This window comes from Pseudorca crassidens, chromosome 2, assembly GCF_039906515.1.
Source record: "Pseudorca crassidens isolate mPseCra1 chromosome 2, mPseCra1.hap1, whole genome shotgun sequence".
In the NCBI taxonomy this organism is placed as follows: Eukaryota; Metazoa; Chordata; class Mammalia; order Artiodactyla; family Delphinidae; genus Pseudorca; species Pseudorca crassidens.
Window position 1 is genome coordinate 83,458,733 of NC_090297.1, and position 27,338 is coordinate 83,486,070.

General features: G+C 37.6%; 1 protein-coding gene and 1 long non-coding RNA gene across 6 annotated transcripts in view; one reads left to right on the forward strand and one right to left on the reverse strand.

The window, feature by feature from the left end:
• Positions 1-26,096, forward strand: part of TLCD4 (TLC domain containing 4) — a 104,904-nt gene extending 78,808 nt beyond the window's left edge. For all 4 annotated transcript variants that reach the window (XM_067726976.1, XM_067726978.1, XM_067726977.1 and 1 more), the window contains 2 exons: positions 6,218-6,291; positions 20,861-26,096. In XM_067726976.1, coding sequence (XP_067583077.1) covers positions 6,218-6,291; positions 20,861-21,179 — 393 coding nt within the window. In that variant the 3' untranslated portion in view covers positions 21,180-26,096. The remainder of the gene's footprint in view (positions 1-6,217; positions 6,292-20,860) is intronic.
• Positions 1-27,338, reverse strand: LOC137219013 (uncharacterized). 2 transcript variants are annotated; one of them, XR_010940953.1, is made up of 4 exons: positions 27,267-27,338; positions 22,546-22,699; positions 2,740-2,874; positions 1-1,068 (listed from the first exon to the last, which is right to left on the reverse strand). It is a non-coding gene; the product is annotated as an uncharacterized lncRNA (long non-coding RNA). The 2 variants fall into 2 exon arrangements; XR_010940952.1 differs by lacking the exon at positions 27,267-27,338 and adding an exon at positions 23,070-23,208.

Below are 27,338 nucleotides of genomic sequence, written 5' to 3' on the forward strand. Positions count from 1 at the left end.
TGGGATCAAAACCAAAAATTTTTAATTTGTTTTACATATTGAAGTATTGCATACAACAAAATAACTCTGGTAATCTTGTGTCAGAAAGCAAGGAACCTATCAAAGACTAAAAGGGTCTTGTCGAAAAGACACAGGAACCAATGTGATGGCTCTCACTTTGGCTAAAAATGTGACATTTTGATCATCAGTTAGAATACTGACTTTGGCCAGTGAAACCCACTGACTCGTGAGATCTTAATTATATTGAAAAAAAGAAAAAGAAAAGAAGAAGGAAGAAGGCTTGGTGGTCCTTGCACGAGGTCTCATGTGGGTGCTGTTAGGTAGCTGTTGGGACTGGATCATCTAAAGGGTCAACTGGGTTGAAAGGGGCTCATTTAAGTAGCTGGTAGTTGATGCTGGCTTCCTGCTCGGACATCAGCAGGCTCGTTGCCTAGAGCTCCTGTATGTGGCCCCTCCATGTGGCTTGAGCTTCTCATAGCCTGGCTATGGTGTTCAGAGAGAGAGCATCTCAAGAGTGAGTGTTCCAATGGACCCAGGAGGAAGTTGCATGGCTTCTTATGACCTAGCTTCAGAAGACCCAGAACTTCACTTCCACTGCATTCTGCTGGTCAAGTGAGTCACTGAGGCAGCCCAGCTTCAAGGGGAGGAAAGTAAGACTCCACCTCTTGATATGAGGAAGGGAAGGAATCGATGGTGGTCACTTAGGTGACTGTCAGCCACCTCTTGATTTGTCAATGTTAGACATGTTAATTATCTTCTTGCCATGGTGGGTAAGACTTTAACACTCACACCTCTGTTTTCCTTGCCTTTTTTCCCATGTAGTTAAAGTAATTTGATTTTCTCTCTCCGTTCCTTTGGAAACTTTAAACACTTTTATTTCTGGTTTGTGGCACCTCTGGATCCTTTAAGGTGAAGATGTCTGTGCTTCTGTCCTTCCATCCACTTCTGTCACTCCCACTGTGCTTCCCAGTTTCTGTCATTTGTACTTGTATTCTTGTATCACCAAGATTTTAAAATATTTGCCTTTTATTCTATAATCATATTGTTTTCCTTTATATACAGTTGATCCTACACAGAGAAAATAAAGTGTTTATTATGACTGTATTAAAATAGTTCACTGCACAACCAGGATTACATTTCCTGTCTAATTTTTGCTTCGAGTTTCTAATCGCCTTCCTTTTTTTCTTGTAACATACGCCTTTGTCTTATATTTGAGTTGTTCCATGTCTTGGAGGATAGCATCCCATCTCTGCAGTCGTCTTTCCCCCAGATACCTGCCCCTGGAGCTCTCCATTCTCCTGCTCTCTAGGTCTGCTACTTGATGTCACAGGCTTCCTGCCATTACTCCCCTGGTTTGGGGTCACTGTTTCCTGCATCCCATATGTCTTGGTTTACTGACTCGTGCTGCAGCATATCCTCAAATAATTGTCTAAGAAAGAGGGTAAAGGAGGTTTACTCTCTAAGTCTTCAGCAAGTTCTGAAAATGCTTTTATTTTCAGGCCATTTGGTTCTATCATTATCTCTGTTGATGGCATATGGCTATATAATCATATTTAATCAATTCCCTATTGTTGTGTGTTTGTTCTCAGTTTCACTATTGTGTATAACTTGAGGAAACATTCTTATGTTTTCATATTTGTGCCTATACATAATTATTTTCAAAGACTAATTTTGTGGGATTTCTGGGCAAGTGGTATGTACATTTTTAAGGGTAGTGACATGTTCTACTAAAATTCTCTTTAGGAAGGTTACCCTGTCCCCTTAAAAAGATGTATGTGCGTATGTGATTTAACTGGTTAATGTGTAGAGATTATTATGTGTAAATGGTTCTTTTCATCAAGAGATTCGTTGGTTTTTGTTGTTGGATCTGTTTGTTTTTGTTTTATGAATACTGGCAGTTCATAGGGCTCAGAAACTTTGAAGAGGGTGGACCAGAATTTTCTGAGCAAATTGGAAATGGTATCTGGAAAGAAGATAGACATGTACTTGGACAGTCATTAAATATTTGAAGGGTTGTCATATGAAAAAGAGATTTTGGATAGCCAGGATCAGGAGTAGGACTGGCAGGTGGACGTCAAAGAGGGTACAGTAGGGCTTCCCTGGTGGCGCAGTGGTTGAGAGTCCGCCTGCCGATGCAGGGGACGCGGGTTCGTGCCCTGGTCCGGGAGGATCCCACATGCCGCGGAGCGGCTGGGTCCGTGAGCCATGGCCGCTGAGCCTGCGCGTCCGGAGCCTGTGCTCCGCAATGGGAGAGGCCACAACAGTGAGAGGCCCGCGTACCGCAAAAAAAATAAATAAATAAAAAGAGGGTACAGTGTAGTTCTGGAACTTTTGGAAAGCTGCTTTAGGAGATGCTACTCTACTCACCATGGAGTTGTCCACGCTGGGGGGCAACCTGGAAGAGCTTTTGTAGAAGGGATTTAAAACATCTGTGGGTAATTGAAATAGGCAATCTTCAGAGGCCATTTTAACTCTACCATGCTGTGATGGTCATGAGCATAAACTTGTGGTGAAGAATTAAGTTTGGGTTGGGTGCAGTATAGTTGTGCAAAGTGAGGTAAAAGGTTGATATAACCTATTGGGTAAATAAAACAGGTGAGTCTTCTCTTAGAAGTATTTATTTTCCTTTTCAACCTGGATTTTTTTCTGCAGCAATTAGAAAGTAACATTAACTACTTTTGGAGGAGTGATTATTAATATGATTCATCTTTTATAGTAAAGTAGCAGTAGTGAACCTACATTTAGTCCTTACTAATGGTGATGGTGATCTGTCTTTCTTATCATCCATTCATCATCATCATTTCAAGTGTGGCCCTTAGTCCTGTGTAGTCATCCAAGACTCAGGGATCAGTGACTAGAGGTGGAGGCTTCTGTCTAGGAAAGAAGGAATAGGTCCTTTTAGGACTTGTTCAAACTTATTTAATCTTCTTTATAGCTATAGTAAGAAAAATTACCTGGTTCAATTTCACTCTTAACTTAATTTTTTTTAGAGTGCCTTTTCTGTTTTAGTATTTTTCCTGTTTGCCATTAGTGTGCATTTTGTCTTTTTAAATTTAAAAAAAATCTATTTATTTATTTACTTTTGGCTGCATTGGGTCTTCGTTGCTGCGCACGGGCTTCACATTGTGGTGGCTTCTTTTGTTGCCGAGCACAGGCTCTAGGCATGCGGGCTTCAGTAGTTGTGGCTCACGGGCTCTAGAGCACAGGCTCAGTAGTTGTGGTGCACGGGCTTAGTTGCTCCACGGCATGTGGGATCTTCCCGGACCAGGGCTCGAACTCGTGTCTCCTGCATTGGCAGGCGGATTCTTAACCACTGTGCCACCAGGGAAGCCCCTGCATTTTGTCTTATTCTCACATCAATTCTGTCATAAAGACGGTATTCTGCCTGTTTTACAAATGGAGAAACTGGGGTTTTGGTCAGCTTTGCCCAAGGTCACTTAGGAGAGCTAGGGTTCAAATCCTGGCCTGCACACCCCAGGCCCATGATCATTCATTAACTATCCCTGACTCCCCAAACTTAATTGCTTAATTATAATGAATTGTCCAAATAGAATATCTGCAGTGAAACAGATATTTATGGACTGGTTCTCCAAAACTGATGATCATTAAAGAGGCCATGAGGAGCTAGAAAAGGATGAGCTCTCGGAACCTGCATTGCTTGATGTTATGTGCAGATTGTGACAAAAACTCATACAATGAAATAATGGCTCATTGTTTGGAAATAAAACTGCTTCACAACTCAAAACTGGGGGCTTCCCCTGTGGCGCAGTGGTTGAGAATCCACCTGCCAATGCAGGAGACACGGGTTCGAGCCCTGGTCCAGGAAGATCCCACATGCTGTGGAGCAACTAAGCCCATGTGCCACAACTACTGAGCCTGTGCTCTAGAGCCTGCGAGCCACAACTACTGAGCCCGTGTGCCACAACTACTGAAGCCTGTGTGCCTAAAGCCCATGCTCTGCAACAAGAGAAGCCACTGCAACAAGATATGCCCACGTGCCACAACGAAGCGTAGCCCCCACTCGCCGCAACTAGAGAAAGCCCGCGTGCAGCAATGAAGACCCGATGCAGCCAAAAAAATTAAATAAATAAAATAAATAAATTAACAAAACAAAACAAAACACAAAAATGTTACCAGAAAAGGGTAGCTACTTAAATAGTACTTTTTTTTTAAACTAAAATTGTAACTTATTGGAATCCATCTAGGATACCCTAGAGTGTCTTAAAATGATAGATATTTTAGAAATAGATGGCATATACGATGAATTTATACATACAACTGACCTTACAAACAGCTGATCTACCAGAACAAGCCTGGAAATACAAAGTAGATAGATACTCTTAGAGAGTTGGAAACTTAATTCTTATAATTCTAAAAGCCTGCTATTGCTAGTAAGTAAAATTTTATGTATTTTATGCTTAAACACCTTTGTTGAGAAAATACTTAGCTTGAGATCATCATACTGGACTGATAACAGTAATGTGGGCCTCTAAGAGCAGAGTTACAAGTCAAAGTGAATTTTACATTTAACTGTAGTTGTTTTACTTCTGCAAAAAAATAAGGCTATCCTAAAGGCCGCAGGCATTTCAGAAAAGTATTATTGGAAAAGGAAATAAGGAGTAAAAATATCCTACTGTGTCATGGATAGAAAGATATCATTATTATTTTTTTATTAAATAGAGGTAATAACTGTTTAGTCCTATTGTATTTACATTCTCCTTTTTAAAAGTCTTACATTTATGCTTCTTAAAGACATAATAATAAAAAAATAATGTAACCTACTACGTTTAAATATCTAACAAAGTAAAAGGCCAGAAAGAAACATTATAAAAATATTATATTTTTCCACAATTTTATTTGTTTAGTCCCACTATTAATTACTAATTGCCACCATTAACTGGTCCTGTTGTTTAAATAAATGCATTTATTGTAACAGAAAAGTAAATAGTACAGAATAATATGTAAATTCAAATTTACACGTATTTCTGTGTTAAAGTGATAACGCACGCGCGCAGTTATTTCCCGTGTATTGTCATGTGGCTTTGGACTGCTGTGGCTGCGTCTGGTTGCCTCTAAAATGTTGAGCATCCTCCTCTCCCGCCACCTCTGTGCATCGTGCTCATCTTGGCCACTGTCTTTGTCTCTCTGCTGTCCTCCTCTTCTTCCTCATCACCCATTTCAGTTTCACTAAGGACAGTGAGTTTGAGATTATAAAAAGTTTTAGATTCATTTTGGAAAGCTAACTCTTGCAGTCCAGCTCTCAGTTTTTAATCCCTAAAATAATTTACATAGAGAAGAACTGAGAATCTTCAAATAAAAGGTCCATTCATTATTACTTTTTCATTATTGCTTTATATTTTTCCCATTTGGAAGACAGTGTGGTATAAACAGTAGGAAAAGTATTTCTGAAGTTCTGGTATATCTGATGTTTTGAGGGCAGGTTCTTTTGGTGTGTAATCACAATTGATTTAATTGGAAGTGCTAGAATGACGCCATTTACCTAGTAACACTTAAAATTACGTAAAATTTTTGGAATGTATATACTTTCGGTTTTCTTTCTAATGCTTATTTACTATACTTTTCCGATTATTAAATTAGTGGAAAGTACTAGGCATTATGTTTCTAAATTCAGAAAGGTCCCCCAAGTGTGTGTTTTAGCTATAGTATCTTCTGATTGACAAATATATTTTTCAGGTCAAATATGACAGATATGGTTTAACATGTGTTGTTATGTTTGACAAATGTGTATCTGCTCACAGGCTTATATATTGTTACTTAGGAAGTGAAATACACTCTTGAGATTTTTAAGGTGCTCCTAATGGATATTAAACTACTTCCTATTTGATATTTAATTGCTATAAAATTTCTCAACTTCCTAAATTCACACTACTTTAATCATTATTTCTACGGTAATTTGAGAATGCTGTTACTAATGGCCAAGTGCAGAATTCATTAGTTTAGCGTGAGACAACTGCTTGAAATCTGTTTTTCTAAGTGAATATGGTATACATAAGTGAACATAAGTATACAATATGTTGTCTTTAAAAAATGCTGTAGAATTCATTTCTAAGTTTTCACGGAGAAGAAAATCCGTTTAGCAGACTTGGTTTGTGTTTATATTGATCATTATTTTATGCTGAGAAGCTATTGAGTGTTTCTTCGATGTTTGGAAATTTTGATAAGAATGTTTTCCCTGACATTATGTTTTATCTCCCAGAGGGATGGAGTGCTGGGATACATTGGGAATTTTCGCCTGCTTGCAGAACTTTCCAGCCCTTTTGTGAATCAGCGGTAGGTAACTGATATCATTAATTATTTTAAACTTGGGCTGTTTGGTTTGGGGAAATTTTCCCCCAAGATCCTAAATATAAAAATGAGAGTATGGGCTTCCCTGGTGGCACAGTGGTTGAGAGTCCGCCTGCTGATGCAGGAGACACGGGTTCGTGCCTCGGTCCAGGAAGATCCCACATGCCGCGGGGCGGCTGGGCTCGTGAGCCATGGCCGCTGAGCCTGCGCATCTGAAGCCTGTGCTCCGCCACGGGAGGGGCCACAACAGTGAGAGGCCCGCGTACCGCAAAAAAAAAAAAAAAAAAAAGAGTATGTGATATGAATTATCACCATTGTACAAATGAGGAAACGGAGCCTTGGAAAGGTTAGGGAATCTTATCCAAGATTCCCAAGCTAGAAGGTGGTGGTCCTGGCTCTTGAACCCAGCTCTCTTTGTGGTATGATGATACTTTGTTTTACTGGATTTATCATGGGTCCAGTTAATATTCCTGACACCAACTTCCTCCTGTTCCCAAATTCTGACACCAACATTATCTTAGTCCCTCTTTTAAAATAATCTTTTCATTTTAGATTTACAGGAAAGTTACAAAGATAGCACAGAAACTCCCGTATACCCTTCACCTAGTTCCCCCATTAATATCTTACATTATCATGGAACATTTGTCAAAACTAAGAAACCAGCATCGATACTTTACTATTAAGTGAACTTCAGACTTTGTTGGATTTCAGGAGTTTTTCCATTAGTATCTTCTTTTTGTTCTTCGGTTCAGTCTAGGCTGCCATATTGCATTTAGTTGTCACGCCTCCCCAGTCTCCCCTCGTCTGTAACAGATTCTTAGTCTTTCCTTGTTTTGCACGACCCTGACAGTGTTAAGGGATACTGTCCAGGTATTCTGTAGAATGTCCTCCAGTCTGGATTTGCCTGTTTTTCTCATAACTGGACGGAGGTTATAGGTTTTCGGAAGGAATCCTATAGAGGTGAAGTGCCCTTCTCATCACATATCAGGGGCTACATGATATCCATGTGACATCACTGGGGATGTGAACTTTCATCATGTGGTTAGGTGGTATTGGCCAGGTTTCTCCACTGTGAAGTTTTTCCTTTTCTTTACTCTCTTTGAAAGCAAGGCATGAAGTATAGCCCACTCTCAAAGCGGGTGGGGAGAGAGAAATTAAGCTCCACCTCCTGGAGGGAGGTAGTTGCTCATTTTTGACAATGGATTTATTATTATCCTTTATTACCCTTGTCTTGTCATTTGACAGGGTCTGCTGACATTTTTTCTGTGAAATGTTTAGCTGCTCCTTTCCTTCCACATCCATGGTCCCAGTTTAGGGCCTTCGGGATCTCCATGGTTGATCACTGGGATAGCTTTCCAACTGGCTTCCTAATTCGAATTCCACATTCACCCACTCTTCAGTCCTTTCCTCACAGTGCTACCAAAGTCATCTTCCTTGTGTTCCACTTTCAGTACCTTACTTTCTTACTAAACACTGCATCCTCTTTAGATTCTTCTCTGAACTTTCGAAGCTCTCTGTGATGTGCACCATGTCTCCAGCCTTATTTCTTACCACTCATTAGAGTTAGTTTTGCACCCTTACTGTCTCACGCACCTGTGGATTTTTCTCACTTTTCTTCCTTTATTCCCATCCTCTATTTTCCCTCCATCTTCGAAAAATTTACCTATCTTTCAAGTCTTAGGTCAAAATCCCAAACCCAGGATAGGCTCCCACAATTACATGTAGCCTTTTGTAACTTGAGATTATAAAAAGTTTTAGATTCTCTGGTTAGAGATAACCCAGAGAATTGGGAGTCAAATCAGACTCGTGAGTTAGGGAGCTTACCCTGTATCAATCCTTACTAATAATCTCAAGAATACAAGTAATCAAGAATACAAGTAATACAAGTAATCATGAGATACTGGCAAAGCAAGGAGATGTTCAGGACCATCAGCATGGCTCCCTAGGTGTTTTTTGCACTGGGCATTCTCTGGAATGAGGTTACCTATGAGGTCTCTAAGTGATATGTATAGTTCATATTGCTGACATGGAAGGAGCTCTCTTGGTTATGAAGCCATCTCCATTTAATACTCAGATAGTTACATAGCATATATAACTTTCCTGGGGCAGGGGTCAGACCCCATAAATCCATACATTCTAGGTTCATTTATCATAAGCAATACTAGACTAGGTATATCCTGAAAGCATTCCATGGATGAAGACTCTTCTACTACAAATACCATTAGTACGCTTACCAAGCAATTACCCTCATCACCCTTTTTTCTTGCCAAAGGTGGAAGGGATGGTCCTTCCACCTCCAAACAGGAGAGATTAGATTACAGATCTGCTGCTTTCCCAGGTACTTATGTACTGTTTTATATTGTTTGCCAGTGTTTCATATGTTATAATTTTATTTCTTCAAGAAGATACTAAGTTCCTTAGGCTTGGCCGTTTAAAATTTTTAAAAAAAGAGTTCTTTTGCAATTTTTAAAGACTCCGATGATGTGAAAGTATAGAGAGCAGAGAGCATGTTCTCTGAAGGCAGAAGACCTGGATTTAAATTCAAGCTCCCCCACTTACCATTGTGTGTGAGTGGAAGATTATTTAATCTTCCTGAGCCTCAGTTTTCTTACCTGTAAAACAGGGATAATGATACCTATAGGCCTACAGTTTATTGTGAAGATTCTATGTGGTTATATGTTTTGTTATATGTTTACGTATGTGTGTAAAGCACCTGTCATAGTGCTTGTCATTCAGTACATATGCAGTAAGTGTTAAATGTAGTGTATATTCAATATGCTAAAATTTACTCAGCACTAGAAGTGCATAGTTTATGTTTGCTTTATCCACTTTGTAGTAGCTTTTTTGTTCTTTAACCCATCAAAATTAGGTTTCCTCGTCTGTCATTTTGCTGGAACGATTTCATTAGAGGTACCATTGACTTCCAGATGCAAAATCCAGTGAACTCTCTTCGGTGCCTATCTTATTGTATCTCTCTGAGGACCGCCACCTCCTTCTTGTAATGCCATAACTCCCCTTGCTTTCGTGACCCTGCACTCACCTGGTTCTTGTAGTTCTCTGACCATCGTCTCCCAGTCTTCTTTGTTGGAGACAGTTCCTTAGATGCCGCTGTTCCCCAGGGCTCTCTTCTGGGCCCACCGATATTCTCTGTGCTTCTCCCTGAGTGGGTTGTGCTTTCAGGGTTTCAGCTATTACCCATTTGCTCAATGTGGTGTAATGGACTATGCATGAATTTTAGAATCATATAAGCTCAGGCTGCAATTTAACCTTGCCGCTTACTCGCTCTGACCTTGGCTAAGTTATGTAACATTCCTGTACTACAGTTGCTTTCTCTATAAAAAGGGCATATTTAATATTACCTACTTCTTTGTATTATAGTCAAGTGTTTTCTCCTCCCAGGTGGCGCATCAGAATCAACATGTCTAAAATAGAATGCAACATATCTCCCTCTGTATTCTCTTATATGCTCCTGTTCAGCATGTGGCCTGGCCATTCTCTTGGTTAACTCTGCTCAACATGTGGGAATCATCTTTGTTTCTCCCTCACCTGTGTTTGGTCCATCCCAGGTCCTACGTATCACCTCCTAAACATTTCTTACCTTGGCCACTTCCTCTCCATCTCTGCTGTCAGTGCCCTAGTTCATCATCTCTTGCCTGGCTCCTGCACCAGCCTCTAACTCTGTACTGTCCAGTAGAGTAGCCACAAGCCACATGTGACTATTTACATTTAATTTAATTAAAATTAAATAAAGTTAAAAATTTAATTCCTCAGTCTAACTGGTAACATTTCCAGTGCTTCCTAGCCCCATGTGTCTACCGAATTGGGTAGAACATCTATAGACCATTTCATTATCGCAGAAAGTTCTTTTGGACAGAAAAGAACTATTCTAGACTAGGGTCGGCAAACGAAGGCTTGAAGGCCAAACCTGCTGCCTGTTTCTACAAATAAAGCTTTATTGGGGCACAGCCATGCGTATTTGTTTACCACAACTGCTTTCACACAATAACAGAGTGGATTTGTTGCCACAGAGACGGTAGAGCTTCCAAAACCCCTTACTTTGTGTTAGTCTCTGGCTCTTTATGGAAGAAGTTTGCTGATCCCTGCTCTAGGCAGTCTGCCTGCCTCCAGTCCTATTCCCCTTTCATCCTCTCCTGTATTATTATCTTCCACGGCGATCTCCCTGAAACTCAAAAATGAACACGTAGCCTCCTGGTTAGATCCTCTCAGTGGCACCTGCTGCTTCCAGTATAAAATATGGGCTCTGTAATGTGATGCAGAAAGCTCTCCAAGTAGAGCTATCTTCTCTCTTTCTGCCATATTCCTCCTCAGAAATCTCCTCTCACCCCAACTTGTCCCTGTGCTAGAAAGGCCTCCTGGCTCCTTGCTCATCCTTCATGACTCAGCCCAAGGGTCATTTCCATCACGAAACCCCACCTCTTCCAGGCTGGGCTGGGTGTCTCTCACCCGTGCTTCCATAATAGTGACACACAGTTATACCATTATGATTAATAAATTAAATTATTGTAAAGTTCTCTTTCTCTTTTTCCTGTTTCTTATTTATCTCTGCGTTTCATTAGGTCAAGAGCCAAACTTTGTTGAACTTTGCATGGTTCCGCATCCACACATTGTCTGGCACATAGTAGCCATTTAATTGCTTTTGAATGAATGAGTCCCAAGCGGTGATCAGTTAAGCTTTATTAATGTCTGTCTCTTGAAGATGATTCAGATTTGAGATTTTGAAGCAGGAGAAAATTAACCTTGACACTTAAAGGAACTTTAATTTGTTTCTGTTTGAAGCTCTTTTTGAAATATCATAATATTAGAGAGTTTAACTTATTCTTTAATTTTGTAGTAAAAAGCTATGCTATACCTTTATTTAAAAGCTTCAAGTGTTTTGTAAATTAAGAAATTGAGAAGCGGGGTTGGAATATGAGCAAGAAATGGTGTAATGGAACAGCAAGGAGATTATGACAAAATTTAGCACAGCTACTTAAGTACTGTTAGAGTTTTCCATAGTTTAATTGTTTTCTTTAGTTTGTGATATTTTTATGTTCTCTCTATTTTAGAGCTTTGTATAATTTAAGAAGACACATGGGATGCATGTGGTGGGGTACAAAGGTTAGACACCTGGGCTTCAGTTAATTTTCAGCTGCTGAGTTATACCCATGCCTCAGGTTTCTTTTTGTAAAAAGTAATTTAATGGTGGTAACTTCTTTTTTGCCTAAATGCCCTTAACTGTTATGAGGACATATTTTTGAATTGCTGTTAAGGTTAAATACCTTATAAAAACTTGTACCTATGCTCCTTAATATGTTCCTTCAGTATTTATTGAATAACTTCCCAGTACCTAAATGTTCCAGTCCCTGCCTCAGGGAGCTTCACTAGAGTGTCTGGTGTCATGTCTATGTTTGAGAAAATAGGACTTAATAATACAAAATAAAGAGCTAGTAAAGTAAGACATTGTGTGAAAAAGGGCAAGAAGAAAAGTGCTGTTATTAATGGTTTAAAACAGCCATTCTCAGACTTGTTGATCTCATAAATTATTGAGGACCTCAATGAACTCTTACTTCCTATAGGCTGATAGCTATGGATATTTACCAGATTGGAAATTAAAACTGAAACATTTAAAACTATTTATTAGGTCATTTACTGTTAACAATAATATTTCATGTTAATGTAATTTTTGTGAAAAATAAACTACATTGCCAAAATGAAAAATTTTTCATGGGAACAGTGTTGTACATTTTTTTGCAAATCTTTTTAATGTCTAGCATGATAGAATTCAGCTGGATTCTCAAGTTTGTTTCTGTTTTCAGTCTGTTGTGAAATGTTATTTTGGTTGAAGCATATAAAAAACTCTAACTCTCAGGGTTCACAGTGTAGTAGGTAAAGGAGTATTTTAGTAGCCTTTTCAAATAATTGTTGATATCCTGCTTTAATACTACACCAAAATATACCAAGAGGTAGTTTCTTAAAGATTAGTTAAATGTGGAAACTGAAACCATATCAGTGGACTTTTGATACACTGTTATATTCAAATCCATTCGTCTGTCTTGTACTTCGAATCTTTTATGCATACATAATTTTGTGTCATTATGCCTTGGTCATTTAGAAAATATTGGTTCACTGAGTTATGTAGGTCTTATGATAAATGCTGATACATTTATTAGATAATATTTTTTTAAAAACCCATTATCAGAAAAGTTTTTAACTCTTCAGAGGCTATCCAAGAGTTTTTCTTCCAGACAACTGTGCTTTGTGTGTACTTCCCATTTTATCACAGAATATTAAAAAGACATGTACTCAAAAGACATGATTTAATATAATTACTCATTCTTACTGCTTCATCCAGGACATTCTTAAGTGAAACTTCTCCACTCAACCCCTCTTTTTTTGTTTTTAACTGCAAATATGTGGCATAGATTACAGTGGCGACTAGTACCATTTTGTACCACTGCTATGATTTGTGCTAAGATGCCAATGGTCTTATCCATCAGTACTTTACACCATCAGAATAGAAGTCAGCACAATGAGAAAGGCAGATAATATTTTAGTATCATTATGAAAATAGTTTTCCCTTGTAGACCCCCCCAAAAGTCTCAGAGGCCCATGAATCACGTTTTGAGACCTATTATTGATTGATGTTTGTCATGCAAGTCTTCAAAGAGAAATTGGGACACATTCTTAAATGTTTTAGGATTTTTTTAAGAAGTGGATGGGAAAGGGAGAAGGGAGAAAGGCGTGAACATAAGGTTTTGAAAAGTGGAATAAACATGCCATGTGAAAGAGAAACTTCATAGACTTGTAGGATCAAAGAGTATGTCTTAGGAGGATAGTGGATAGAGAGGGTGTTGAATGCCAGGGAAAGCTGATTGAACTTGACCAGTGGACAGTGAGAATGTATTCTAGTGGAGAAAGACATTCTGAAAATAACACTGAGTAATTCTAGTTTGGGGTATTTGTGGGATAGATGGTAAGATGAAAGGCAAAAGCTTGGGTTAGAAGGTTAGCATACAGCTCTTAGTTGTGTGAATGACTGGTGTAATTTCATTAGTCCAGGAAATAAATAGGAGCCCAAATTAGGCTGTCATGATAGAGTAGATATGATAGAATAAAGGTTTTTGAGGGTAGAAAAAGTGAAATTGGTAATAAGAAATTAGAGATAGAGAAAAAAAGACAAATTTAAGATATTTTCTACATTGGACTTAGAAGAATGAAAAAGATGAGGATTAGGAAGAATAGGCGGGAAGATGATGAGTTTGCTTTGGAGATGCTGCGTTAGAGGACAAACAGAGCATCTGAGTGGAAATGTAGTAAGAGGTAGAGAGGCATTTTGAAATGATCAGATAGAGGTTACATTTGAAGCCATGAGAAAAGACGGTGTTTAAAAGGTGTAAAGTTGAATGTGTAGAATTGAGAAGTAGGAGAAGGAAGAGTAGATACAATAAAGGAAAAGTTTAGAAGTAGAAGGGGAGCCAGAATAATATTGGGATGGAGGACAACTTTTCTAAAATTAAGTTTTCGAACTCCTAAATTTCCAGAGTTAATATTTGTTAAATACAGTGTTCACATGCATGAAAGAATTACATTTGCAACCAAGATAAAACCCAGGGGTCAGCTTACGACCCAGTCTCCATGTAGAGTCCCAGCAACAGTACAACATGTAAATCCTTATTGGAGTTTTTCCAAGGATGTCAACAAAGGTCCAGTTTGTTACAGCAGCACTTCTTAAAAGTCTCTTCATTCCTCTTGAACTCACAGTATCTCCTGGACCCTGTAGCTTTCCCAAAAGCTCATACTTCTGACTCTCAACTCCTAAAAGTCACCAAACCGGTACCATATAGGGGGATGGATCCTTTGCTCCATCCCCTTTTTTTTCTTTCTTTCTCTACCTGAAAGTAGCCCTCTCTCCTCTTTCCAAATGTGAATTATACCTGCTAATGCCTTGTTTTTACACTGCATGTGCTTAGTACCGCACTCTGCACAATTAACTCCCAGGGAACTTAATCAAAAGCTCCAAGTCCCTTTAGAAGAGCTGGAGGAGGAAGAAGTGCTAAATGACCAAAGACAGGGTTTTCTCTATGGGGTTGGGGAGGATTACACACACATACAATCAAGTATGCCTAAAACCCAACATGCATAAAACCAATACCCTACTCTTTGCCTAACCTCCCTTTCCTCCATGACCACCACCACAGAAAACTCCCATTATGAATCAGTGGGATCACCATTGACTTAGTCATCCAAGTCAGAAACCTGGAGTCACCCTAGACTGTTCCTAGTCTGGAAGCAAGCCCAATCCATTTTACCTCCTAATATTCTTCCTAATCCTTCCCCGACTCATTCCACTCCACCTGCTGTCATTATAATTTTTTGTCCTCGGTGTCTTTTCTTCTTTACCCATCTAAGTAATAACTGTGGATGGTGGTGAAAGACAGTGTTTTCCCTCTCTCCTTCCATCACCTGCATGTCTTCTTGCTTTCTTCTGCTCCTCTCCCTCTCGGCATCAACACATATATTCCCAAACTGTTAGCCTTTATTTGTTGGAATGAAGGGGTGTTCTCATTAGGTAAGAAGAGGTAGATTCCAATAAAATAAGTGGTCCTTCTGACATGAGAGAGAAAGATAAGGACAATTATATAAATATTATTTCAACTTGAATTAATATGTGAGTTATTTCCTTTGAAAGAGACTGGCTTAAAGATCAGGCACCAGTCACATGGGAAAGTTGGCCGAAGATAAATGCAGTGATTGTACAGTAAAGCCAAAGCACAAGTTCTTAAAGTCTAGATTTTTAGATAATCACCTTTCCAGACAACGAAAAATTTGGAAAATGCATAAAGTGCCGGAGAACAGGAAGTAGTCTAGGCTAAATGTAATGTAGGACTTGTGGCATCGAAGAGAAAAGGCTAGAAATGTAGAGTTAAGGGAGACCAGTTGGGTTATTGCAGTCATCTAGGTAAGAGACACCTAGCAATAAATGAGAAATATGGAACCACAAGTAGAACTTAAGAGAGGACTTGAAACCAGAGATTTCTGTCAAGGTGTTTGAGCCTTCGAGGAGGAAGAATTTTTCCTCTACTCATCAAGGGTCTTTGGTGGGTCTAATAATCAGTTTGACATAAGGCAGATTAACAGAAGAAAAATATTTAATTACATATATGTGAGAGTCCCACAGGACAATGAGACCCAAGGACAAGCCGGGCAGTAGAGGCTCATACGCCGTCTTGAGCTAAGGAGTGGGATAGGGGCTGCACGTAGGAGGGTGATTCACAGGACGAGAAGAAGAGCAGATGTTTGGAAATTAGATGTTTGTCCTGCCATACAGATAGATCATTCAGATAAAAAGTTATCTCTTGGTAATAGCTCTTTGTGGGCCAGGACACCTATCTAAATTGTTTCAGGTAATTCAGGGAGATGTAGGAGTTTTTCTTGAGTCTGCTGGGTCTTAGTTGCTTTCAGCTCAAAATATTCTGCATGCCAAAGTGGCACATTTTGGGAAGCTTGTTCTGAACCCCTTTAAGCCCATGGGAATGTATAAAATGGCCGTGATAGAGCATATGGAAGGGAGCGTGCCTGGGAAGCACAAATATTTAAGGGACAGGCAGAGGAAACGGAGACTGAAAAAGTATAGGTAGGGAATCAAGAGAAAACAGTATCAGGAGAGGAGAAAGCAAGTATGATGGTTGGCAGTGTCGTATGCTATAGAAAGGTCACCTGGGATGAAGGCTGAGATGAATCCACTGTCTTGGTTATGGGGATGCCACTGGTGATCAATTTCTTTTGTAAGGGAATGCAATCATATTGTACTGGGTTGTGAAGTATAGCCAGAATGTCTGTGAATACACTGTTGACTTCTCTTTTTAAGAGTTTAATAGGGAAGAAAAACAGAAGGAGAGATTTTTTGGATTAGAAAGAATCGGGCATGTTGGTAAGAGAGAAGAAAGAATCAACCTATACATGGGGAACTGGATGGAGCAAGGGAAAGGGGATAATTGATCGCCTAAAGTCACAGAGCATGGGTACAGAAGCAATTGGCCTTGGAGAGAAACCTCTTCATCTGAATATAGAGAAAAAGGTGCTTGAAAAGAAGATTTGAGGCCTTGGGGTCAGAGTTTGAGGAATTCATTTGATGGACTCAAATACCTTAGTAGTAGAAGAGGCCAGTTCCTCTGATGGAATTGAGAAGTAGAAGTGAATAAGGAAGGGAAGTGACTTGATTTGTGAGACAGAGGTTGAGGAGCAATTCTATGGAGAATGTGGAGTTAAGTAAAAGGAATGCCAAGCAAATTTGAGAATTCAGTTGAAATTCAGAGCTCTTTAAGTTACATTTGTGCTATTTATGTTAATATCAATATTAGTGAGTAATAATAGCTATTAATTGAGCTCCTAGTACAGGGGAGTTCTTATGTGTCAAAACAGCTTCATGGTATAAGGGAGGTGCTATCATTATCCCCATTTTGTAGGGATCAAACTGAGACATAGAGGTCAATAACAGAGAGGTAAGACCACACAGCTGCTAAGTGGCAGAAGCAGGTTTGAACCTGGGCCTTCTGACTGCAGAATACAGTACCCACCTTCCCTCTATACTCTGCCTAAGGAAAGCTGGCCTGATGAGAAGCTGGGGATAGGCAGCGTGAGTGTGATGGATGAAAGGGCAAGAGAACTGAGGGTGCCGATGTGTGTTCTGAAGGTAACTGAGTTCTGGTAGGTAGGAAAGGAAGTGAATCAAAGGCTGGTAGTGAGGGATTTGGGAGTGGAGGTCAAAAAAGAGATTTAGGTGGAATTGGGTAAAGAGAAATATGGGGTACTACGAGTTGTGCTTAGAAGGGGATGGGTTATTTGAGGTATAGCATTTCTGATTAAACCCAAGGCCACCATGTAGTCAAAGAAAGGAATGGCTGAGGGTCAGAGGGGAAATCTTTGGAGTAGAGAAGTCTGGAGGATAGGAGATCTGGATAGAGCAAAAGATGTTGACTTTACTTCTTTAGTGACATTTTTCCTATTTGTGATATTATTTTATTAATTTGAGCATTACTCTCTAAATAGTTTGTTTTTAACTGCGTTGAATAATTTAGCCCTTCTCTTTTCACCCTACACATACTTATAAATTGTAATACCCGTCTTATCCTACAAATTATTTCTGTTTGATACTTTAATATCTCTGAAAAATATTTTAAGTTTTTTTTAACAGTTAATTTTTAGTTTCTGAAGTTGAGCAGTTTCTAGCTTAGTCATGACTAATTCTGTCAAACTGAATATTAAGATACATGGATACATTTTACTACATTTACAACTTAACCTCTAAAATATAATGAGGTAACATTAGGCAAGATAGTTTTTTTTGAGGAGGAAAAAGTAGAATACAGCAAATACTAAATTTTTTTTAAATAAGCTTTTTAAGAATAATTTTAGACTTCTAGAAAAGTTTCAAGGATGATTCAAAGGGTTCCCATATACCCCACACTCAGGTTCTCCTATTGTTAATATTTACATTTGTATGGTACATTTGTCATAATTAATGAACAAATATTGATACATTATTATTAACTAAAGGCCATAGTATTTTCAGATTTCCTCAGTTTTTACCTAATGTCCTTTTTCTGCCCCAGGATCCCATCCGGGAAACTACATTGGATTTAGTTGTCACGTCTCAGACTCCTGGTTGTGATAGTTTCTCAGACTTCCGTTGTTTTTGATGACCTTGTCAGTTTTGAGGAGTCCTGGTCAGCTGTTTCGTAGAATATTTCTCAATTTGGGTTTGTCTGATGTTTTTCTCATGATTAGACTGAGGTTATGGGGTTTTTGAAGGAAGACCACAGAAGTAAAGTGCCGCTCTCATCACATGATATCAGGACTACCTGCATAAACATGGATTGTCACTGTTGTTTACCTTGTTCACCTGGCTGAGGCAGGGTTTGTAAGAGTTCTCAATTTTAAAGTTAACTGTTTCCACCCCACCTGCCGTCTATACTGAACTCTGTAACGAAGTCCCCCCTTGAAGAGCGGGGAGTTATGCTTCACCTCTTTGAGGGTGCAATATCTACATAACTTATTTGCAATTATTCTGTACAGGATATTTACCTTTTTTCCCCTATTCATTCACTCATTCATTCATTTATATTACCATGGCTTCACGAATATTTATTTTATACTTTGAGTTTGAATCCAATACTACATTACTTATTTTGTTCAAATTGTTACAACTTTTGCCATTGGGAGCTCTTTCAGTCGTCTTCTGTGTCCCTTTGACATAACTTCATCATCTTTTTTGGAGCACTTCTTTATTTTCTGATACTAAAAAAATACTCTAGATTTATATTGTGTATTCTCTGTCCCAGTGCTAGAATCAGCCATTTCTCAAGGAGTCTTGTTTTCTTTTATTGGACAATGGTATTAGAAACCAAAATATGGGCCCTGGGTGTGCTCATTGCTACTGGGGCATCATTGTTTCTATGCCCTCCCAGCTGACAACTTGGAAATGTACTAACCTGTGTATACACACATATCTATAATTATTTCTATATATGTCCATCTGTATATATGTATTAAACTAAGCATGAGTTTATACTGAAGTTTCCAGCTCTAATCCAGTATCATGTGGATCAATCTAATCTTTTGCACTCAATTATCTGTAACCTTCCAGTCCCACAATGAGAAATCTGGTTCCCACTTCACCATCAGACAAATTTACTTATTTGTTAAATACCAGTATACATGTATAATGGTTTCGGAATTGTTAACCTCTTCCCCCATGAGATAACAATTTTACCAGCTAGAGCAAAGTGCCTATGTACAGTTTCTTTTGTCTTTAGTCTTACAGTCTTAATTCATTTTCAAAGTTACTTAGGTCACCTATTTTTACCCCACTCCCTCCAGTGAGGTTATGTCATGTATTTGGAATGCAGTTAGATTCTTTTGTCACAGGCTACATTCTGCCTGGCATGCCCCAACCTCCTATTGATTTTTTAAAAATTTGCATACACTCTTCATCTGTTCCGTGGGTTTTGACAAATGCATAATGTCATATATCCCCCACTACAGTATCATACAAAATTGTTTCACTACCCTAAAATATTGCCTGTGTTTCACCTATTCTACCCTCTCCTGCTCTCCCTGAACCTCTGGCAGCCGCTGATCTGTTTTTTTGTCTTTATAGTTTTGCTTTTTCCAGAATGTCATATAAATGGAAGCCTACAGTAGGTAGCATTTTTCAGATTGGCTTCTTTGATTTATCAGTATGCATTTAAGATTCACCCATGGTGTTACATGAATTGATAGTTTGTTCTTTTTTATCGCTGAATAGCATTTAATTGTATGTACATACCACAATTTGTTTATCCATTCACGTACTACATTGTGAATAACATTATGAAGCAACCTATAACATTTTGGTTGCTTCTAGTTTGGGGCAATTATGAATACGGCTGGTGTAAACACTTGCATGCAGGTTTTTGTGTGGACATATATTTTTAAATCAATTGAAAAAATACCTAGAAGTGTGATTGTTGGATTGTGTGCTATGAATATGTTTAGCATTATAACTGCAATGCTGTCTTTTGAAGTGGCTTCACCATTTTGCATCCCCACCAACAATGAATGAGTGTTCCTATTGTTCCACATCTTTTCCAGCAATTGGTATTGTCAGATTTGTAGATTGTAGTCATTCTAATAGATATGTAGAAGCATGTCATTGTTTTAATTTACATTTTTCTAATGACAAATGATTTTTAATATCTTTTTATATGCTTTTTTTCCTTTTGTTTATCTTCTCTGATGAGGTGTTTAAGATCTTTTCCCCATGTTTTAATTAGGTTGTTTCTTTATTGCTGAGCTTTAAGAGTTCTTTATATATTTTGGATATAAGTACTTTATCATATATGTATTCAGTAAACAATCTCTCCCAGGGTTTGGATGTCTTTTCATTTTCTTTTGACAGTGCCTCTCACAGAGCAAGTTTTTAATTTTAGCGAAGTCCAACTTATATTTTCTTCTATGGATTGTGCTTTTGGTATTATATCTAAAATACTATCATCAAACCCAAGATCATGCAGATTTTTTCCTGTTTTTTTTCTAGAAGTTTTACAGTTTTGCATTTTACTTTTAAGTCTGTGGTCCATTTCAAGGTAATTTTTGTGTAAGATGTGAGGTCTCTGCCTAGGTTTATTTTGCTGCATATGGATGTCTGATTGTTCCAGCACTGTTTGTTAAAAAGAGTGTTTTTTCTCCACTGAATTACCTTTACACCATTATCAAAAGTCAGTTGAGTATATTTGTGTGGGTCTGTCTATGGGCTCTCTATTCTGTTCCATTGGCCTGTCTGTCTGTTCTTTTACCAATGCCATGCTGTCTTGATTATTGTAGCTTTATAGTAGGTCTTGAAAGTTAATCTATCAGCTTTATTCTTTTTCAGTATTATGTTGACCATTCTAGGCCTTTTGTCTTGCCACATAAATCTTAGGGGGGTGTTCTGAGTTTTAAAAATGAAAAACTAGAAATTGTTAATCCTCAGAGATGCAGAATAAATGTGATGTTTCTTTAATTTTTTTCCCAGGTGGTTCTTTGAGGCTCTGAAGTATCCTAAGTTTTCCAAGGCTAATGTCATCAATGGAATACTCATGACTGTGGTGTTCTTCATAGTGCGGATTGCCTCCATACCTCCTTTTTATGGCTACATTTACTCTGTGCTAGGAACGGAAGCCTACCTGAGGCTTGGATTTTTAATTCAGTGTTCCTGGATCTCTACTTGTGTTGTTTTGGATGTAATGAATGTCATGTGGATGATCAAAATTTCAAAGGGGTGCATCAAAGTCATCTCTCTCATAAGACAAGAGAAAGCCAAAAAGAGTCTTCAGAATGGAAAACTTGACTAAAAGTGGGCTATTGATAAGCGTACTTCGTGATTACCCACATTATATCTTCTGATAGGTTGAATTCTTGGCATGTTCTTGTGCTTCTTTATTAATTATACTTGTTATTCTCGGTTTCAATGTCCTTTTTTTCCTAACCGTTAGAAAAGAGAAACTAAAATTTAGTTTTTATCTGAAGATTTATTTTCTGATATTCTTCGGCATTATAAGCATGGATAAAATCTTAAAGGTTTAAATAAAAATGTATAAATATGGTGGTGAATCTTTTTAGAAACCTGTTAACCAGCATTGGTATTTTTCTCTGTGAAAACATGACTTTGCTAATTTGGTGCACTTGGTTTTATGTCACCGATTTTGCTGAAAGAATGGGAACTGCTTTAAAATCTGTAGATAGCTCTCCACATTTTGTTGTATTGCACTCATTTCTTACTATGGCTGTCAGTACCTGTGTAGTGTTTAATTTCCAAATTGTTGAAATGTTCTTTTTCTTAGGCTATTAGAAGTGATGTCTTTTTCATTTAGATATGCTGTCATCTACTAATAATGAAGTATTTTGCTTATTTGGGGAATCTTTAATTAGTTAACTTAAGGGAAATATTTCTTGCATTTTCAGATTTTTCTGACATCACTTTATTATTTCTATTTTAAACATTTTTTCAAATTATTGCTTTTTTCTTTTGTAGTAAAGCTTAAGACCAATCTAATAGAGCTCATTAAGAGATGAATTCTTCCTCCTAAACATGCATGTTCTAGATGACTATTTGGGCTAATAGGAGGAATCATTAAGAAAAAAGCGTTAACACTGCTGTCTCTATCTGCGTCCCTTGCACTTTTTCTATGAAAAATATATTATTTCTATTTGCAAAACCTCCCCTGAGTTCAGAACCCAACATCAGCACCAAAATCTCATGCAATATGTATTTATCATGCTCCTAAGGTAGGCCTCTTCTTGATGAGACCAAGACTACAAAACAAAATCAGTATTCATGTTTTACTCACAATTTACACCCATGCTTTTGCTTAACCAGCACTTTGAGTGCTTTGAATTTGTGCCTTTCCTAAAGGATAGGAAAACAATAGATAATTTAATCCAAGCATTCTGATTATCAATATTATTGCTTTATCTGAGGATAAATGACTGGTGACTTATTTTTTCTGTTTGTGGGTATGTTTGTGTTTGCTTTGGTCCTTACAACCCAAATATAGAATTATATAGTTAGCTATTATTGCCTTTATTTATTTTTCTCAAGTACTTTAATGATCATCCTTACCTAAGGAAAAAAATTAATCAGCGGTAAATACTAGAATTTAGTTGAACCCAAACCAGAAGATCTAATTCATTCCGTTTGAAGGAGAATGTGTGACTTACTCTTATTGTCCATGTTATGATGATGAAGGGAGGCTAGCTGGATATTTCAGGACTTCTGATTTGATGTGATTTGATTGATTTGGCTGTCCCATGCAGATGGGGCCTGATACATTGTAGAACATTTGAAGAAGGTAATTGAGATCTCGGTCAGTAACTAAATGAAAAATTGAAATTGATTGGCTTATACCAGGTACACTTATTTTTGAAAGACTTAATTAAAGTAATATAAAATATAGGTGTTTGTTTTTAAATCTGCTAATATTACATTGATAATTTGTTACTAAATTTAGTGCCTTCTACACATAGGCACTTAAACAGGTATTGGTTGTTTAGCAGGGGTAGGAAAGCACGTGGCTTTATCTTGTTCTTTTCTTGCTCTTTTGCAAGAAAAATGGCTTTTTAAAAGGAAAACATTTATATTAGAAAACTATTTTGGAAATTCATTCCTTTAGGAAGAAACAAAACTTGAAATATTTTTGACTTTGGATATTTCTGTAGCTTCTGAACACAGATTTTAAACCCACCATCAAAAGGAAGACAATATAGGGCTTCCCTGGTGGCGCAGTGGTTGAGAGTCCGCCTGCCGATGCAGGGGACACGGGTTCGTGCCCCGGTCCGGGAAGATCCCACATGCTGCGGAGCGGCTGGGCCCATAAGCCATGGCCTCTGAGCCTGTGCATCCGGAGCCTGTGCTCCGCAACGGGAGAGGCCATAACAGTGAGAGGCCCGCGTACCGCAAAAAAAAAAAAGGAAGACAATATAAAGCTATATATTAGTGAGTTTCAATATAGCAATTTCCATTTTTATAGTTATTTCATGCTTAAAACTTCATTTTTACTTTCACCAACAGCACCTTTCTGCAGTATAACCCCTCACTAAGTAAGTGTAATTAAAATATCAATGTGTTGAACTAAAGTTTGTTATTCCCTTAGTCAGCAATTCTTATTTTAAGCTGGCTGCACGATAGTTAATTTAATATCCAGATTTAATATCCAAAAGTAGTTTCTATGCATTTCCTCACAAAACAGACATGAAATGAAAAAGACACTGCAAGCTGCCATGCTACTTGAAGTCAGATCTTTACAGGAGCTATACTTTGCTGTTCTGTGATTGTATCCACCTACGTAAGATACAAGTAGTTAAAGACAGAACATTTCATTTGTTAAATGATGAATTTTTTCATTTATTAAATGACAAACTTTTGCTACACATTTTACGTATTAAATATTTTGACTACATGGATTAATTTAAATGATTCTATTAGGCATTCTGATATTTAACAACTTAAAATATTTATAGAAAATGAAAGCAAATTGGTATAAATTTTTAAGCAACTCTATTTTTGTAGACAAAGATCAGTGACAACCTGTAACTATAAAGATGTTCTCTGAACGTGTAGTACTCTAGAAAATAAAAATTCTTACAAAATTTTGAAAAGGAATGAAAATCAACAAATAACATGCAAGATCATAAACTGCATTAGATATTTTATTTGGGAGAATTTAGAAATTATGAGCTTTAGTTTATAGCGTCTGCATTATTGTGCCTAAAATCTTTTTAATGAATATTATTTGCATTTACTTAAAACAATATGGAGTTATATCTGAATGCAAAGAAATGAACTCCTGCTTAAATTGTCTTGATACATCATAGTAAGTTGAAATGTAATTTTTATTCCAACTGTTCGTTTTGGTATTTCATGGATTAGCCGTATGTTAAGAGAAATAATGTCCTCACCATTCCTAAGAGTGACTGATATACTGTGGATGACCCAGTACTGTTGTAAAGGACTAGTTTTAGAAACTACCTAGTTTATAGGTGTTTGAATCAAATTCTTTTCTAAATTTTAATAACCTATTTGACTCAAATCAAAATTTTGCTAAAAGTATCAGTTTTTAAATTGTATGCTTTCTCTGAGGTGCATTGGGCATTTGGAGAATGGTTCTTCCCTTTACTGTTGGTTACACCAGTTTTTATCATGTATTTAGAAATATTCTTCTCATGGAGATATACAGGGGAAAAATGTGTTGTAATATTCATGTTTGTTCTGCTTCATTTTTAAGGAAAATAAACATGTTCCAAAAGACACTATTAAAATAAGTGTTTGAACAAATTTCAGTTTCTAGGTTACTCTTCACTCCAAATATGTAAATATACATTTGAATTGGCTTTAAGTGGTTTAATCTGTTGGATGAAATTGAAAATTCCATGTCATTGTTGACATCATCAGTTATACTTCATAGAAGACTATGTATTTATGTGTTTTGGATTCCATAAGAAGCAAACTGGTATAATTTTATCAGAAGTGTGGTACAGTATGTCTCAACAGGTACAAACCAGCACAGCAGCGAGACCCCTCCTGTGCTGAGAGGCCTGGGGCACACACACACACCTTCCCAGCCTTAACCACAGCAGGTTGACAATAGACACACTAAACCTACTGAAAGTGAATCCTGACTTGAAAAACACGTGTGATATGTGTGAGAACAAGGAAAAGCCAGCAGGACCTGGGGTTGGAGGAGACAGCATGACTGATTTGCCCTCAAGAGCCATGATGCTCCTCCTTCAATCCAGAAGTTTTCTCTCTGAATCCCTTGAGCCTTCCATCTCTTCCTCCTAATACCCTAAAGACTTCATCAGCACCTCCCTCCTTTATACTAACACCTTTCTATGTCAACTTTTGAGACCTCCCCATACCTGTAAGCTTGCCAGTCTATTGTGGCAAATTTAAAAGTTCACAAGTGTGTTCTTTCATTGAAAAAAAAAACCCAAAAACATTGCAGTAAGTTTCAGTAGTGAACAAACCATAATTTATTAAGAGGCTATAGGAAGCCACTTAACATTTAATAATACTTATTTACAACACCAAGCAAAGCTTATAATGTTATGGTTTTATTGAGAAACACCTGTAGTCTCTTTCTTAAACTGGCTTAACAATAAGAGCTTTATAACATGTTTCAGCTGGGGATTCATTGCAAGCATGTAAACTATCTAAATGTTCTTCCTCAGACCCTCTGACAGGCAGAGGAGGAACCGAGGTAGCTGTGTGTTATGAGGAGGGTGTGCTGGCCTGTGGCAGCATTACTGAGTCCTCGTTCATCAAGCAAACTCAGTTATGGTCCTGTTTCTTTTAAAAACAAGCTTATAGCGAGTGGATTACTCAGGGTGTTTTCCAAAGTACAACACCCAAGGATTTGAGCCCTGTCCCTTTTTAGCCCAGACCTCTTAACTATCTCTGTTAGCTTTGATAAGGTCATACCTTTCTTTGGAAGATATTTTGGGTGGCAGTGAAGCTAAAGATTGGTTTGTTTGCATTGAAAATGTTTACACTGATTCCCTGTAAGCAGTAGACAGTTTTGAAATCAGGCCCGATATTTAAGACCAAAAAAAAAAAAATTCTAAATCTCAACTATATAAATACCTCTGGCTGAAAACTCGTTAATTATTATCTGTATGTTTTTTCCTTTATATCTTTATGTAATTCTTTCTGTAATTAAGTGTGCATTAAGGTATTTGCCACTCCTTGGTTAATGAAGCATAAAAATATAACTGTAAATAAAATATGCCCTATATTTTTCTGTTTCTTGCTTGGTTTGCTTCTAATACGATTATGTCTACTTTTTACTCAAGGAATTTTTGCACAGATAATACTCTTACTAACTTGTAACTGGGATGAGTTATGAGATTTGGGGGTAATTATTTGATTTTGTAATGATAACTTTTAGACATAGATTTAATTTGAAAAAGTTACTTGAAACCTGAAGTAAATGTGACAGCTATAGTGATACACAATTTTTCTCTGAGAATATATCACATTAATATTTAATTGTCAAAGATTTTAGAAGTCTTTCAAAATACATTTATTACCTTTGAGAACACACCTTCTAATGTACTTCCATAAGGCTGAAGAACTTTTATTTACAGAATGTAAGACTTGGTAATTTACAAATCAGTGTTACTCAGATTTATCAGATATTAAAATAGCAACTTAGTATTCTTGTTTTGTTTCTGGTGGTGCTTTGGAGGGGTTAGTGGACATCTTTAGGTATTTCCCTTAAAATTTTGAAATGTTTGTATACTTTGTATGTGTGCCATTTTAAAGTATATGCAAGTTCTAAGCAATAATCTGCATGTTATACAAGGTTGGCATTACTTTGTCATGACAATTTTATTATTTTAAGAATGTATAAAATCAATATCCTATATATAAATCACTCCAAACCCACCCCCCAATGAAAACACTGGGATTTTCTTGTGTTAGAACACTACTAATAATGTGGTGCAAAGCTTTGTATTTTGTGAAAAAAATAAAATCACAATTATTTAGTGCAAAAGTTTGAGTCTACAAGGTGTACGCTTGAATAATAATTAATGGGTGATAAAAATTACTTTTCTCACATCCAATCATCTCTCCTAGCATCTGAATCCTAACGTTAATATTCACTCTTCATGATGCTTGTAGAGCTTGTTTACCCACTTCCCTCCCTCCTTTCCTCCCTCCCCCCCCCCCCCCCCAGGCCCCAGCCTTGTAGCAAATCAGAAGGCACAGCAAACATTTTAGTCCTGCTTATTAAGGGAAGGAATGGTGCTATCTAATCAATAGGCTCCTTTAGATTGAGTAAGACTTTGGCAATTATGTTTTTAATCTCCTTCCCTTTGTCCCTTAGGCCTCTCCTGTGGTCTTTAGTGTTTTTCCCAAATGTCTTGGCTGGAATTCCTACCTTCCCAAATTGCCTGTGGTCTTAATGTTGCATCTTGGTCTGAGACTATCCAGTAGATCAGGAAGCAGAGCG